Source organism: Meleagris gallopavo, chromosome Z, assembly GCF_905368555.1.
Source record: "Meleagris gallopavo chromosome Z, MGAL_WU_HG_1.1, whole genome shotgun sequence".
Lineage (NCBI taxonomy): Eukaryota > Metazoa > Chordata > Aves > Galliformes > Phasianidae > Meleagris > Meleagris gallopavo.
In genome coordinates, this window is record NC_139435.1 from 65,760,712 (window position 1) to 65,774,189 (window position 13,478).

Genomic DNA, 13,478 nt, shown 5'->3' on the forward strand with positions numbered 1-13,478 from the left:
CAGAAAGAGCTGTATTTTGTGTGCTTTGGGAAAGGAGGAATGGTTTGTGCTGCTGAGTGGAATCACTATAAATTTTTACAACTTGAAATTATTTTTCTTTCTCATAGAGCGTTAAACATAAGTTGGAGTTAATGGTAAAAGCAGGCAGCAGTTGAAGCTTTATCCTAGGTTGCTTGCTTCATCTGATATAAAACTTATCCCATTATCACTAGCATCTGTCTGGTTTTCAGATGTGAGTGTCGCATCCCTAGAGGTCCTCATGGCCTGGTTGGATGTGGCCCTGGTCTGCCAGATCTGCTGGGTGACAACTAGTGACCAGCAAAGGGCTGAATCTCAATGGGTTTTTAGGTCTCTTCTAACCCAACCTTTCTGTGGCTATAGGCTTGTTGTGAATGTATTCAGGTCTGATGAAGGGAGTAAGTGATTTTACAGTCTTGCAATTTATTATTTTTTAAGCCAAAAACAGAAAGGAGAATGCTTACATTTACTACAAAAATATTTATCTGATTTTTAAAAGGCCTCTTATAATTTTCTTCATTTTGATACTTGGTCAATAATATAATATTTACCAAGAAGTTTTTTGTTGTTGCTGCTGTTGTTGCACTGCTGGCAATCTGAGCAGCACTTTTTTGAGGTTAATTTGACAGCAGTAACCCTGAAGTATTTTACAGTGCATGAATAATTTGTCAGTACTCTGCAGTCTAATCTGTTAGTCATGCTAGCTTCATTTTCCTGGTTAGCAGAGGAAAATTGAAGGCATTTGGAAGGGTGGAGGCAGCAACAGGACTTAAAACAGCAGTTACATCTGCTTTGGAGTGTGCTAGTATCTCTCAAGTTATAACATCTTACCTTGAATGTTTTGATAATTAAAAGTAAGCAAAAATAAAATATGATGCCAGTAGTCTTGAAAAAATCAACGATGTTTGGTATTTAATATTTCTAGTAACATTAATTAAAAAGAAAGAAATGGTCCACAGCAGATAGTTATTTAAATAAGGTGAGAGTAATAGAAACTTAGTTGCTAATGGTAGTGTCATCACTGCTCAGTTTGGTGTATGTAATTGCTGAATATGGCCAAGATTTAAAGGCCTGAATGTTACTCAGAGCACTGCTACAATTATCTCAGCTGACAACAGGTAACAGTTGGCTAGCTGATGTCTGTGTTGGTGGGGCTGGCTCCTCCCACATCATGAAAGATGTATGTCTCACAGCCAGGAATGTTGTCAGCACATTCAGCTGCATTCGTTGTGCTCTACCATCGCTTTATCTATTTGTTTCTCAGCCTTGTCTGCATTGAAAGGCAGAATGTACTGTGCTACTCATTGCTATCTGAATTAACCCGTATATTTTCTAGATATGGAGGATAAAACAGGGTTTTTTTTTTTATGGTTCATGAGTGAGAGTTTCATTGCATTTTCTCTGCTGCGAAGGAGTCGATGCACACAGCTAGCACACTCACAGCTGGTTTGCCCCTGGGCAGCATGGTGATACCTTCTTCACCCAGCAGGATCCCAGATGAGTCACCTGGTGCTTTCCCTTCCCCAGAATCCCTCTGTTACTTGCTAACTGCAGCATGATCATAAGCTGAAACTCAGAACACTTCATTTTCATGCACTTTGGCTAATCTTGGTGAAAACAACTGAGTGTGGAAGAATTTCTCAATATCTATCTGTTTGGTAATTCTTATGTCTTCTATGTTGTACACTAAAACCATGTAGTATTTTTAATATGAGTTGTTCATACAGCAAAGGGGTAAGTGGCCTAGGTGTATACTGTGCAGAAAGCGTATTACATGTCTGTGCTGGTTGGCATAGTGAGAAGCAGGGAGTAAAGACACTGCCTGAGCTTTCCACTGCCTCTTTCCCCTCTCTCCTCTCCCTTCCTCCCTAGCAGGGCATGATGAATGCCATAACTTGGTAAAGCAAGTCTCCTTTTCCATATTCTTTCTGCTGATGTGAACACTCAATATGTGTAAACTGCAGACAAGTCTTGTAATCCATATCCTCGGTGTGATTATAACCATTGTACTTTAGCATTTAGAAAATACTTTAAAAATATTTAAAAAATAATTTACTTTGCATTTCTTTTAAAATTGCTACATGAATCTTGAAGAAACCACACACAAAAAAAAAAGGCAAACAAAACTAGTCTCAAATGAGAAATGCCTGTTTTTAAGAAGACAATGAGACAGTTTTCAAAATTATTTTGTGTACAGTTCGTGACACTACTGAATTTGGAATTGTAGCTAAGTACTTCACGCAGTATATTTAGGATTTCTTAGAAGTCTGCACTGCATCTTCTATTATGGCATCTGCCCTTAGAAGTTGTTTAAGCTATTATTGTATTATAGTAACTTCATATTTCAGCAGTATATATTGTCTTAGCTTCATCAATTATTTGATACCAAATCTCTTCTTCTGAAGAGAAACCTTTGTCTCTTCTTAATGAAATCAACAAAGCTGATACTTGGGTCATTTTTTTTTTTAACTTTTTAGGTTTTTTTTTTTTAACTTTTTAATTTATTTTTTTTTTAAATTACCATTGCATGACTCTTTAAGAGTGTATTGTATCTTGTTACTGGTGTAGCAGGAAGCTTCAATAATTGATAGTTCAGACTGTAGAGCTGAGTGTGTTGCTAAAAGAACCATAGAGCATTCAAGCCTACAGAAGAGCAGCTATCTATGCTAAAACAACTTTCTTTGATGGTGTCTGATGATCAGGCTATTGAGCCAATGTGTTTGGGAGGGAACTTCGCAGTGGAGGAAGAAAGGTTTGCCTGTTTGTGATCATTGCCTATAATTTCCTTCTGTTTCAGCATATTGAAATGTCGGCTTTCTCTGTGTTTATTTTTAATACAAATATATCACCTTGAAATTTCTATTAGTTTAACTTCCATTTTCTTAGAAATGTTTTTATTTTGACATCAATAACATTGTACTTCACATTAAATCCTCACTTTGAAAGTAGAATTTTCTCTCTGCTGTTGCAAATGTAGTCTATGGAAGAAAGAACAAAGGAATATGAAAAATGCTTGGAAAGATTTTTGCAGAAATAGAAAATAATGGGAATTTTCTTACTTGATCATGACCCTTAACTTTTATTTTTTTCCAATGAGATTCTGCAAAAATTAATGGGGTGTGCATTAGAACTTCATTTAATGAATATTTGATAACAATTTGTAGCTAGTATAACTTGAAAACGTTATTCACAGTGTAGATTTTGGAACAGAAATTCTTCTGCTTCTGAATAGAATCACGTAGAAAAATATCAAAGCTGCAGTTTATGTGCAAGGAGAAAGGTGTGTTTAGGATGAATTATTATTTCATTGGGCCAATTTTTTTGTTGTTCTATTTGTCTCATAGTAGAATGCTATGATCATATCGTCATTATTATTATTATTAATCTTGGAAGCAGTTCAGAAAGCACATATTCTGTAGGAAAACAAACAGTATATCTTTCAGATGAAATGTGAGTTAGTCACAGATTATTCCATTTGTAATTAACTATACTGGAAAAATCTGTGGCTAGCAAGAAAGATAGGAAGTTGCTCTAACTTTTTGTTGTAAGTGCCTCAGTTACGGAATTTTTGACACATTGCTATCAGAAGTCTTAAAATCATGGAACAGTTTATGTAATTTCAAGGAAGGCATCAATTGCTGTAATCTGAAGTTTTGTAATATGCCTTTAGTCAGGGAAATTGGCCACAGTAGATGAGGAAAAATTGTTTCATGAAATTGTCATTGGTTGTTGCATCCTGAAGACACCACTTGCTGGGCTTGTTATTTGCCACTACAGATTTTACTTATTTTAAAGAAATACTTAAAATTCTATTTTCCACCATTTTTGAATTTCTACTCAATAACTAAAGAATCAATTTGATCTAGCTGTTGGATGCTCTGTTGCTCTTATCAATGCTCAATTCCAAACAAATGCAGAAATTTTGTAGAGAAAGAGGAGAGGTGTAAGTCAGCTTGTGATTTAAGAAAAAATAATCTTAGCCCATTATAAGATTATTGATGTGTTCGGGATGCTGGTATGAGAATGGGGACTAAAGATACCGTGGTCAACTCAGACTGTTGTGGTGTGAAATCTGAAACAGCAGCGTTGGTGTAAGGGCCTTTTTAAGCTGACGTCTTTCTTGGAAGAAGTTCCTGCCAAGTGTGTCAAAATCAGTGGCAAGAAGGATATCTTAAGATATCTTAGGATATCCTAAAAGGAACTTTGCAAGCAGGATTTGGTTGCTCTGCCTAGTTTTCCAGCTGGAGTTTCTAAACAGCAATTAACTAAAAATAAGCCAACTGAAAGCTTGTGTAGGAGCACTGGCAAGACTGTTGAGCCTCAACAGAAAGACTTAAGAATTTGTAGCATAATACCTGGACCAAAGTAACTTCTGGTGTAGTCACTTTTAACACTTGCCTTTTTAGCAGAGCAGTGTTTAGATCTTTGTCCTACATCATACTTAATTATGCTTCAAAGTATTTCTTTCAGTACTTTCTGGGAAAGGACCTGAATTTGAGAACTGGAATTCTGTCATCCCTTTGTAGACTTGTGTTTATAAATATGTAGGAGGATACTGGTGGACAAAATGTCTTCTGTCTTTCCTTCTCCAGACTAACCCCAACGCATGCATGTTGTGCTTCAGCTTTGGGAGAACTGTATCAATCTTTGCATTCTTCTAGAATGGTTCTACATTGGATTTGATTTTTGTTTCAGACAGTGACTGAGAAAGCCGATCAGCTGCATGTTTGGATAAAGGACAAAATGTAGAACATTGTCTTTGTGGTATCCTTGTGCTTCAGAAGTAGGTTGGTCATCTGTCTGCAAGAAGTTTGCTGATAGCAGTTCTCTTGTAGCAGGCTCTTGTAGGGAGCACAGCATAATAAGTAAATAGACTGTAACTGTGTGTGGGTAGATAAATAATTTAGTATTAGGACAGAAAGTTGCATATCAGAACAGCATTTCAGTGGAGTATTCAGATAATAGTATAATAAAAAATTGTGGATGTGAGAAAACAAGTTTTGTTATAAGCACTCTAGAATCATTGTGGCTCTCAAGCCAATTATTCTGTAGCATCTTAATTTAACATGTCACTGTTTTGTTTACAAAAACTTAAGTACAGTCTTAAGTATACTTCATGATATGCAAGCAAATTGATGTTATGAAGATAGTTATACATTTCTAACGATGACTGTTTCCTGTATTGTAAGAGACTCAACACTTTCATTAGATCAAGTAAAACAGCTGACAAAGTGATGACCTTGTGGGATAAAAGAGCTTTCATTGTCATGGCTATCTATATTCCTAAGTTGATGGCTGTCAAAAGGCAGGTAGAACCTATGCAGCTGTGTTAGGAGATGCTAGTTCAATGATGCATCTGCTCAGGTACAGGCACATGTCACCACTGAATGTTGTGATTACACTTTCCAACGGAATGATTAGTCCCACTTTCTGGAGCAGTTCAATCTATGCAGCAGTGTGCTATAGCTCACTGCAGTTCTGCAGAGTTGTAGCATAGACTGCTGCAGACACCTGAATTATTTTGTGTGTCTGTGTGCACACGTGTCAGTAACTTGGATTTGTTTCCTTGATCTGGATTGCAGCACAAATCCACAAGCAATGTGGAATTCCTCATTCGAGGAAGCTGAATTCATGGAATGGTCCACAAAGGGTGCAGATTTATTAAGAAGGTTGCTTATTTTCTTTCAGAATATGCTTGAACTTGTTCTTAGATGGCTGAAATATCTTTAAGAGGAAGATTGTTTGATTTACAGTTTCTCTGTATTATCTCTTATAGTGAGTTATGGTCTTTGTGATTTGCTATGAAGGCTTGTCTGTTCTTCTTGGTGTTTTAGACCCTGAATGTTAATATCTTTTGTGGAAGCAATCTAAGAATTTTGCCCAGAAGTCAGTGTAAAACATTCCAGTTACAATTTCATGTGCCATACCTGCAAAATATCTAATGCTGTAAGTTGTTGATTCTTCCTTTTTATTGGAAGCAGTAAAATTTTAGTTGAAAGCAGACCTTTTTGTTTATTTGCTGTGCAATATAAATTCCATGAAATATGTATATCTAATAGTGCATAGTTTGTAGATTTTTCTCATCCTTAGACAACTTAATCTGACTTGTGAAAATCCTGCCTTTACACACTTTCTTAATTTCTGCATAAATTTTAAGTAAATAGCTTGTTAAAATAGTGGGTTCTGGTTTCTGGCTGAAGATGCTTATTTGAGTCCTGAATTGAATCAGTTGTGAAAGCCTTTTAAAATGTAAGGGGTTGGGAAATTATTTTGTTCTGAAAAAGCCTTCAGCGTATTTTTTGGGTTTCAGCTCATTTAAATTAAATATGAAATTGTGAGAATGTATATTAAATCCTTGAAACTAACTTAATCTGTTAAAATAATCATAGGTATGTTTGATGCCAGAGTTCTTAATGAAACCACAAAATAGCTACAAGATAGTCTGTAAAGGTGCCTGCTGCTGGAGGTTGTCATGCTGAAACAACAACTTTAGATTCGGCCTTCTTAAAAAATGCAGATATTTATTCTGTTGAATAAACACTAATTTAAAAAAAAAAACAAAAAAAAGCTAAAAAAACCTGTCAACTGAAGTTACAGCAGTATTTTACAAGCAAAATATCCTACTTAGAAGTTCAGAACCCACGCGTTTGCATACTCAAGATACATGTAATAACTAAAAATTAATACTGGTTTTGAGTGTTAATTAAATTCCAGCATCTAACCAAACAGAATATGAGATTATTGGAAATCCAGCAATCATTTCATCCAGTAACATACATAACAAACAGTTATAAAGTTAAAGCGTGGCCATGCAAATAAATGAGTTGGACTGTATGACTTACAGTGTACTGTATTTCTCAGCTAAGTAAGCTGCCCCTTACATTAGCTTATATTTTTATTGGAAACAGATTTAGTTGGAGGCAAGTGAAAACAATTAGAATCAGAATTCCTTTAGAATGCTTTCTATACTTTTTCTTTTTTTTTTTTTTAAGATTATTTCTCTGTGCTTACTGTAATAGATGTTGCATTTCTACTGTCAAGATGTGACTTCTTGATTCAAAAGTATTTTCTGCTGCCAGTGAGGGATGAACACAGTCTTGTTTTAATCCCCACTCTAACACTTGTGATGTTTGGGAGCAGCTAACTTTGCCTGAGAAGTTTTACCACCACCCTAACCTAGATAGACTATTCTGTGTGAATGACCTTCCTAGACCCCAATTGGAGTACTCTGGGGCCCCAACAGAGGAAGGACACGGAGCTGTTGGAATGGATCCAGAGGAGGGCAATGAGGATGATTAAAAGGCTGGAGCAGCTCTCTCACAAGGACAGGTTAATAGAGCTAGGGCTCTTCAGCCTGGGGAAGAGAAGGCTCCAAGAAGATCTTATAGTGGCTTTCCAGTACCTGAGTCCATAGGAAAGCTGGGGAGGGATTCTTTATAAGCGCAGGTAGCGACTGGATGAGGGGAAATCGATTTAAACTGGAAGAGGGGTAGCTCTAGACTAGATATTAAGAAGAAATTCTTTACTGTGAAGGTGGTGAGATGTTGGAACAGTTCATCAGTGATGCTGTGGATGCTCCCAACCTGGAGATGTTCAAGACCAGACTGGATGGGGCTTTGAGCAACCTGGTGTAGAGGGAAGGGTCCCTGCCTGTAGCAGGGGGTTGGAACTACATGATCTTAAAGGTCCCTTCCAACCCAAACCATTCTGTGATTCTATGAACACTGGGGAAGCAGCAGGAACCCAAGGACAAAAAGGACCAAACAGCTTTATGCACAGTTTAAAACCAGTCCTCAACGGCAAATATTTCTGCAGCCCATACCAATCAGTATGTGGCTTACTGCTGCCAAAAGGATGCTTTCATAGAAACATCTCTCCTTGCCCTTTCCTTATTCTGGATCTCACTTTCTGATAAACCTAATAACCTGATTCAAACTACTGAAACTCACCAGTGAAGGATTGAATCAACTCGTAATGAATCTCCTAGGCACCAGAACTGATGCAGCGCAAGTTGCTTATTTCATGGAGCTGGTGGGAATACTGGGGCAAGGGCAATGAGAGCTTCTCCTTTCAGCAAAGTTGTGTTGTGCTTTCTGGATCTGCTTATTCCATTTTCTAGATTATCTCCCTTAGTCTCAACTTTTTCGTGTAAATACTCTTACAGAGTAGTGTACTGCAAATTTCAAGAACATTAATTGTCTTAGGAAGTACCTTTGTGGCATTTTGAATAATTATGCTTGACTGGCATACTAGAGTAAACCTAATGGGTAAAATCAGTGCCCAGTTGCCAGTTAAGTCTGGGATCTTGGATTTGGCATTTTTGGACGAAGAATCTATGTTGCTCCAACTCTCTTCTGTTAGTGGTTAGAGCCACAAATTCTCCATATTCCTAAAGAATGTACTATTCACTACTTTTTTTTTTTTGTAAGTTTGGGTGATCCACGATCAAGTTTTCTGGCTGATAACTAAGTTTAAAAAAAACTATTACAGGTATATTGAAAATGTTGCAAGTTAGTGTTTCAAGGTCAGCACAACTGCTGATCAGTGTGCCTATGTGTTTATTTGTATCCAGAAACAAAGTTGAGCACAGACTCAGAGCCTGCTACCAACTAATTTCTTTTAATAAACATTTGTTAATCTTTTAAAACATGGACTATAGTAAGATAAGTGAGAGAATAAGTGTAGCATGTCTGAACTTGCTAACTAGCATAATGAGATAAAATGAGCAGTTGTATGGTTAGCACTGTTTTTCTGAAAAATAAATTCACAACAGTAGTGGATAGTACACATAGAAAGGAGATGTTCTTGGGAAGTAGTCGTTATGCTTTTTTTTTTTTTTTTTTTAGTCAGGCTTTTTCTCTATAACAGCTTTTACTGGTAAACTTGTCTTTTATTTTTCAGCCTGGACCTGACAATCTGCTTTCTTCCAGTGTCAGTGGAAAGTCTCTTACCGTGAGCAATTCTACTCCAGGTCAAGGTATAAGAAAAATATATTTTTATCACAGTTTATTTTTATCACTGTTCTTCTTCAACAATGTATGTATTTTCTCTGAATTTTTATTTATTTATTTAGTTCTTAATTGTCACACTTAGCATTCTCACCAGTCTTGAACTGTGTAAGGTGACTCTAATAGTAGAGGCACTGTCTACAGTGCAATGTTGAGGAGCTCTAAAACTGACTTGCTGGGATGGGCCAAGAAATACCAATTTTGTGTAATCATGATCAGGCTAGTAGCCTTCTGTGGAGATTCTCTAACACCTGCTCCATTTTTCTATAGTTGGACACTTAAAGGAATTTCTTTTAAAGTATTCAATACAGTCCGGGCTACAAAGCCAGAAGATGAATACCTAATACTGGTCTCAGTTTAGTGGAGTATAGGGCTTGTTGTATGGATTTGTGATAAACATTTGAGTTGGTTCTGTTAAATGTTCTTGTTCATTCTTCCTACCCTACTTCTAGGATTTGAGCAGCAGCACACAGTCCAATGATGTATTTTACTGCTGTTTTTCTGCCAGTTCACGTCCCCAGATGAACTCTCCATAGACAGAGATGAATTGCAGGGCTTTTATTTTATTTATTTATTTATTACAAGAGAAACAGTAGAAAAAATTATACCTATTTTTTCTTGATCAGAAGGTTCTTTGGTCTGATTCACCACGTATATGCACGGATTGTTCTTCAGCACAGTGGGTTTCTTTGAGAAATGGTGGGAAATTCAGTAGAAAGACAGGGTAAGGAGACATTATATTTAAGTGATTTGTTGCTCAAAGTCAAACCACTGCTATGGTTTCTTTGTATGGAACTGATATTACCACCCAAAAAAGATCTTGCTCCATGTGTTGAGAAAAATGCAGTAACTGTATTCTAGTACAGGAAACTTTAGGTCAAGCAAAAAGTTAAATGTGGGAGAAGGCTGGGACTATTTCCTTTAGAAATATTTTCTTTTTATGTGGGCTTGAAGTATTCATGGCCTATGGCTGCAAAAGTTAATTTATATTACTTACAGTTAACTAGCTTGTGACATAGACAATTTTCCATCAGTGTTTGATTTTGTAGGAGTGCAAGGGACAGAGCAAACAACCTCCTTATAAGCATTTAGGATCTGCTGGCTGTGTTTCCAATGGGAAATAAGATTAAGGGAGAGACAATGGAACTAATCTGAACATTCTTCTTTTCTATTTCTTATTTGCACATGTTGGATTGTTCATAGTTCTATTAATTGATTTAGTATGACATCCAGAGCCTCTTGCTTGTCGTGAAACAGTGTAAGTCTATAATTCAATAATTTAATAGCTGAAAGGTATTTCAGGCCTGTATAGATAGTACTTTTTGTAAGAAATTGCCAGCTGGCAAGGAATATAAATTTGTATTTAGTTCATTTGGCTTTTGTTAATTATCAGTGTAATCACTGATACTTCATAGTGACTTCCGAGGTTTCTAAATGCTATTGATCTTTAAAATAAGATGGATGTTTTTGGCTCCTAACAAGTCCAGAAAAACCCTAGTTCTCACTGATGACTTTCTACTTCTTTTAATAACCTCTGTTGAGATGAAGCTTTTTACCAAATACAACAGCTTCAACTGCAGAATTTCTTATATGTAGTGATCATTTATCTAGAATCTCTTTGCATTTCTCAATTTGAAGTTATTCACCCAGAAAATACGTTTATACAGTCATGAATCATGATTGTAATGAGCTTTTGTTTGTAATACTGGGCTCTAATTTAATTTTGTTTAAAGGTGTCTCTTATGAGTATCTGTTTTCTGTTTTCATCCAACTGAGTGTGGAATTCCAAAGAGGAGATGGTTCTAGGCATGCTTTGAAGAATATTTAATCCATTTTGAAGTTCAGGTACCAGTAAATCCAAGTGTATTATCAAGATCCATATCAGACAATAGCTAGAGAAAGAAGTATAAAGGTTTAAAATATGCTGAGGTCTTTGTGTTTGGGATGGAAGAAGGGCTAGCTTTTATTATTAATTTAGTGAGTTAACTCAAATCCCACAAAACTTATCATATTTACAGCATTACAGAAAATATACTTATGAAATTTTTAGGTCAGATGTTACTTTAATACATATATAATAAGGGGTAGATAGTAAAATGGATGATGTATATTGCACATAGACAGGCTGAAATTGTTCTGTTAAGTACTGTCCTTTTTGGCTGAATGCCTGATCAGTGAACTCCTCTAACAGGCAAGATGCAGAGAGATAGTGCTGTGCTTGCCACTTAGTTCCGTCTTGTCACCTTCAGAAATGATTCAGAACCCACAAGATGTCACTCTTGCAAGAGATGCTCATCTTAAAGTCAATATCTTCATTAGGCTTCATTTTATGCTTTATTTAGTCAAGCAGTACCCAGCTTAGTAAAGTCAAGGACTTCATTCTGTCTTTTGAGCTTTCTAATTACATTGAACAAAATGGTACAGATTGGGGTTTAATAGTAATATACCCTGTCCCGGATTTGTACTGATACATGTTTACTATATTTCTCTTTGTCTTAAAATCTCCTCTCCAGCAAGCTTGCCACTTTTTCATGTTTTCTAGAATGCACAGAGAGCATACAATAACATTTAAAATTCATTGATGGATAAAGCAAAGTGTAACAAACTCTTATGTTATACAGGCATTAATTACCCTTCCTCATGCACAAAAATAATCTGGGTGAAACACTTCGCACTGCAGTCAAAATTTATAAGAAAATCTGAAATAACTTGCTAAACTCATACAGATATTCGTCATCTTTTGTGCTTCTGTGAAATGGCAGATACAACAGATGAGGTATTAAGCCTCTCTCTCTTGCTAGAGTGAAGCTGTTTGTAGCACATAAATAGGAGGAAACAAAAGAAAAGCCAATGTATACTGTAGTACGCAGTTAGACTTAAATTCAGTTACGAGTATGCTGTCTTCCCTCATGTTTTGGGATATTTTTTCAAGTCTCTGTATCTACCTCGACAAGTATCTATTACTAGGATCTGTAGATTAGCTAGTGAATTTCATTTTCGTTACTTAAACTGTTATTACTCCGTTGTGATACCCTCTAGAACAATATGCCAGTTTTTTTCCTGTTGTTGTTGTTTTGGTGTTCTGCTTAAAAGTGCTCTAGGGAATCTACTCTTTGGAGAGCAACTGTTGACCACCTACTGGTTACAGGATTCAAATAGGCAAATTAAAAAAAAAAAAAAAAAAAAAAGCTGTTAGCCAAAGTGGATGGCTCTATGGATTTCATGCTTCACTGCCTTGAACACTTTTCAAAGGAAATTTTAAACTTAGTGAGGTGGGACAGCAGTCTTTCTTTAATGTTTTTTTGTTGCTGTTAATTATTTGAGGTAGCAGATAAGTCTGGCTGAGGAACTAGCAATGCAGGAAGGTAAGTTAGTAATAAAATAATAAATATTACCTCCCTGTTACTAAAACTTGCCCTTTTGTATAATTCTTTGTAAATATCTTTTGTGCGTATTTGGAGAGAAGTTACTAGCATCTCCAGTTGCAAGACTTCAAACAAAAACCAACAGAAGACAGGGAAATGAAAGAGAAGGAAAAAGGGAAGGAAAGTGGAAGGACCTCACATTTATTGTGGAGATTTGGAACAGGTGAAGGGAACCTTTTTAAACTTTCAGTGGTTTAAATATGAGCTGGCCCTTTGAATTCAAAAAGCTATAGAAAACAATTAATGTCAGTACTGAGACAGCAGTTTCTCCCATTTAGGTTTTGGCATTTGTACTGCATAACAAGTTTGTCTTATTTATTTGTCCATTTCTTTCCTAAAACACTTCAGGTGATGAGAATGACAGCACAAAATTTAAAGGAGTGAGATTGCCATGCATGCCTTCTCGTGTCCTTCATCTTCGTCAAATTCCAGATGATGCCACTGAAGCAGATGTCATTTCATTAGGCCTGCCTTTTGGCAAAGTAACCAATGTACTGATTCTAAGAGGAAGAAGTCAGGTAACAATTATAACAGCAAGCCTGTTCATTTCATTCATTTCTTTAATGCTTTTGGTACTGCATTTGACTGAAATGCTTGCAGTGATGTCTAAGTATTTCATTTATGGCTCAAAACTTTCATTTTTTCACAGTTGGGAAAATGTCTTGGCATTCATTTCTTTTCATATATTTTCTGATTACATAATGGTCTAGAAAGTCGTTGACATTAGCTTTAAACATTATATACATCTTATGTAAGAACATATGCTGACCGAGAACTACTTTGCTGATATTTATGTTGACAGCTGTCTTGAAATGACCTGCTTGATAAAATAATTAACATGAAGATTAATTCTTTTATGTGAAATAAATTGGTTTTTTTTTCTTCCTTCAAATCCTTTCAGATGATGGGTGATTTACATCATCAGTAAACACTGAAATCCTAAAAACAATAGGCATTCATTCAGAAATTGTATACAGCACTGGGCTGGGTTAATTTTGTGCAGAAACCAAGAGATATTTAGTGTCCT

The 13,478-nt window shown here is 36.1% G+C and overlaps 1 protein-coding gene across 7 annotated transcripts in view; it reads left to right on the forward strand.

Moving 5' to 3' along the window:
• The window catches only part of PTBP3 (polypyrimidine tract binding protein 3), a 54,029-nt gene that overhangs the window by 14,024 nt on the left and 26,527 nt on the right, over positions 1-13,478 (forward strand). For all 7 annotated transcript variants that reach the window (XM_085214357.1, XM_085214361.1, XM_085214358.1 and 4 more), the window contains exons 4-5: positions 8,920-8,995; positions 12,800-12,969. In XM_085214357.1, the coding sequence (XP_085070483.1) occupies positions 8,920-8,995; positions 12,800-12,969 (246 nt within the window). The remainder of the gene's footprint in view (positions 1-8,919; positions 8,996-12,799; positions 12,970-13,478) is intronic.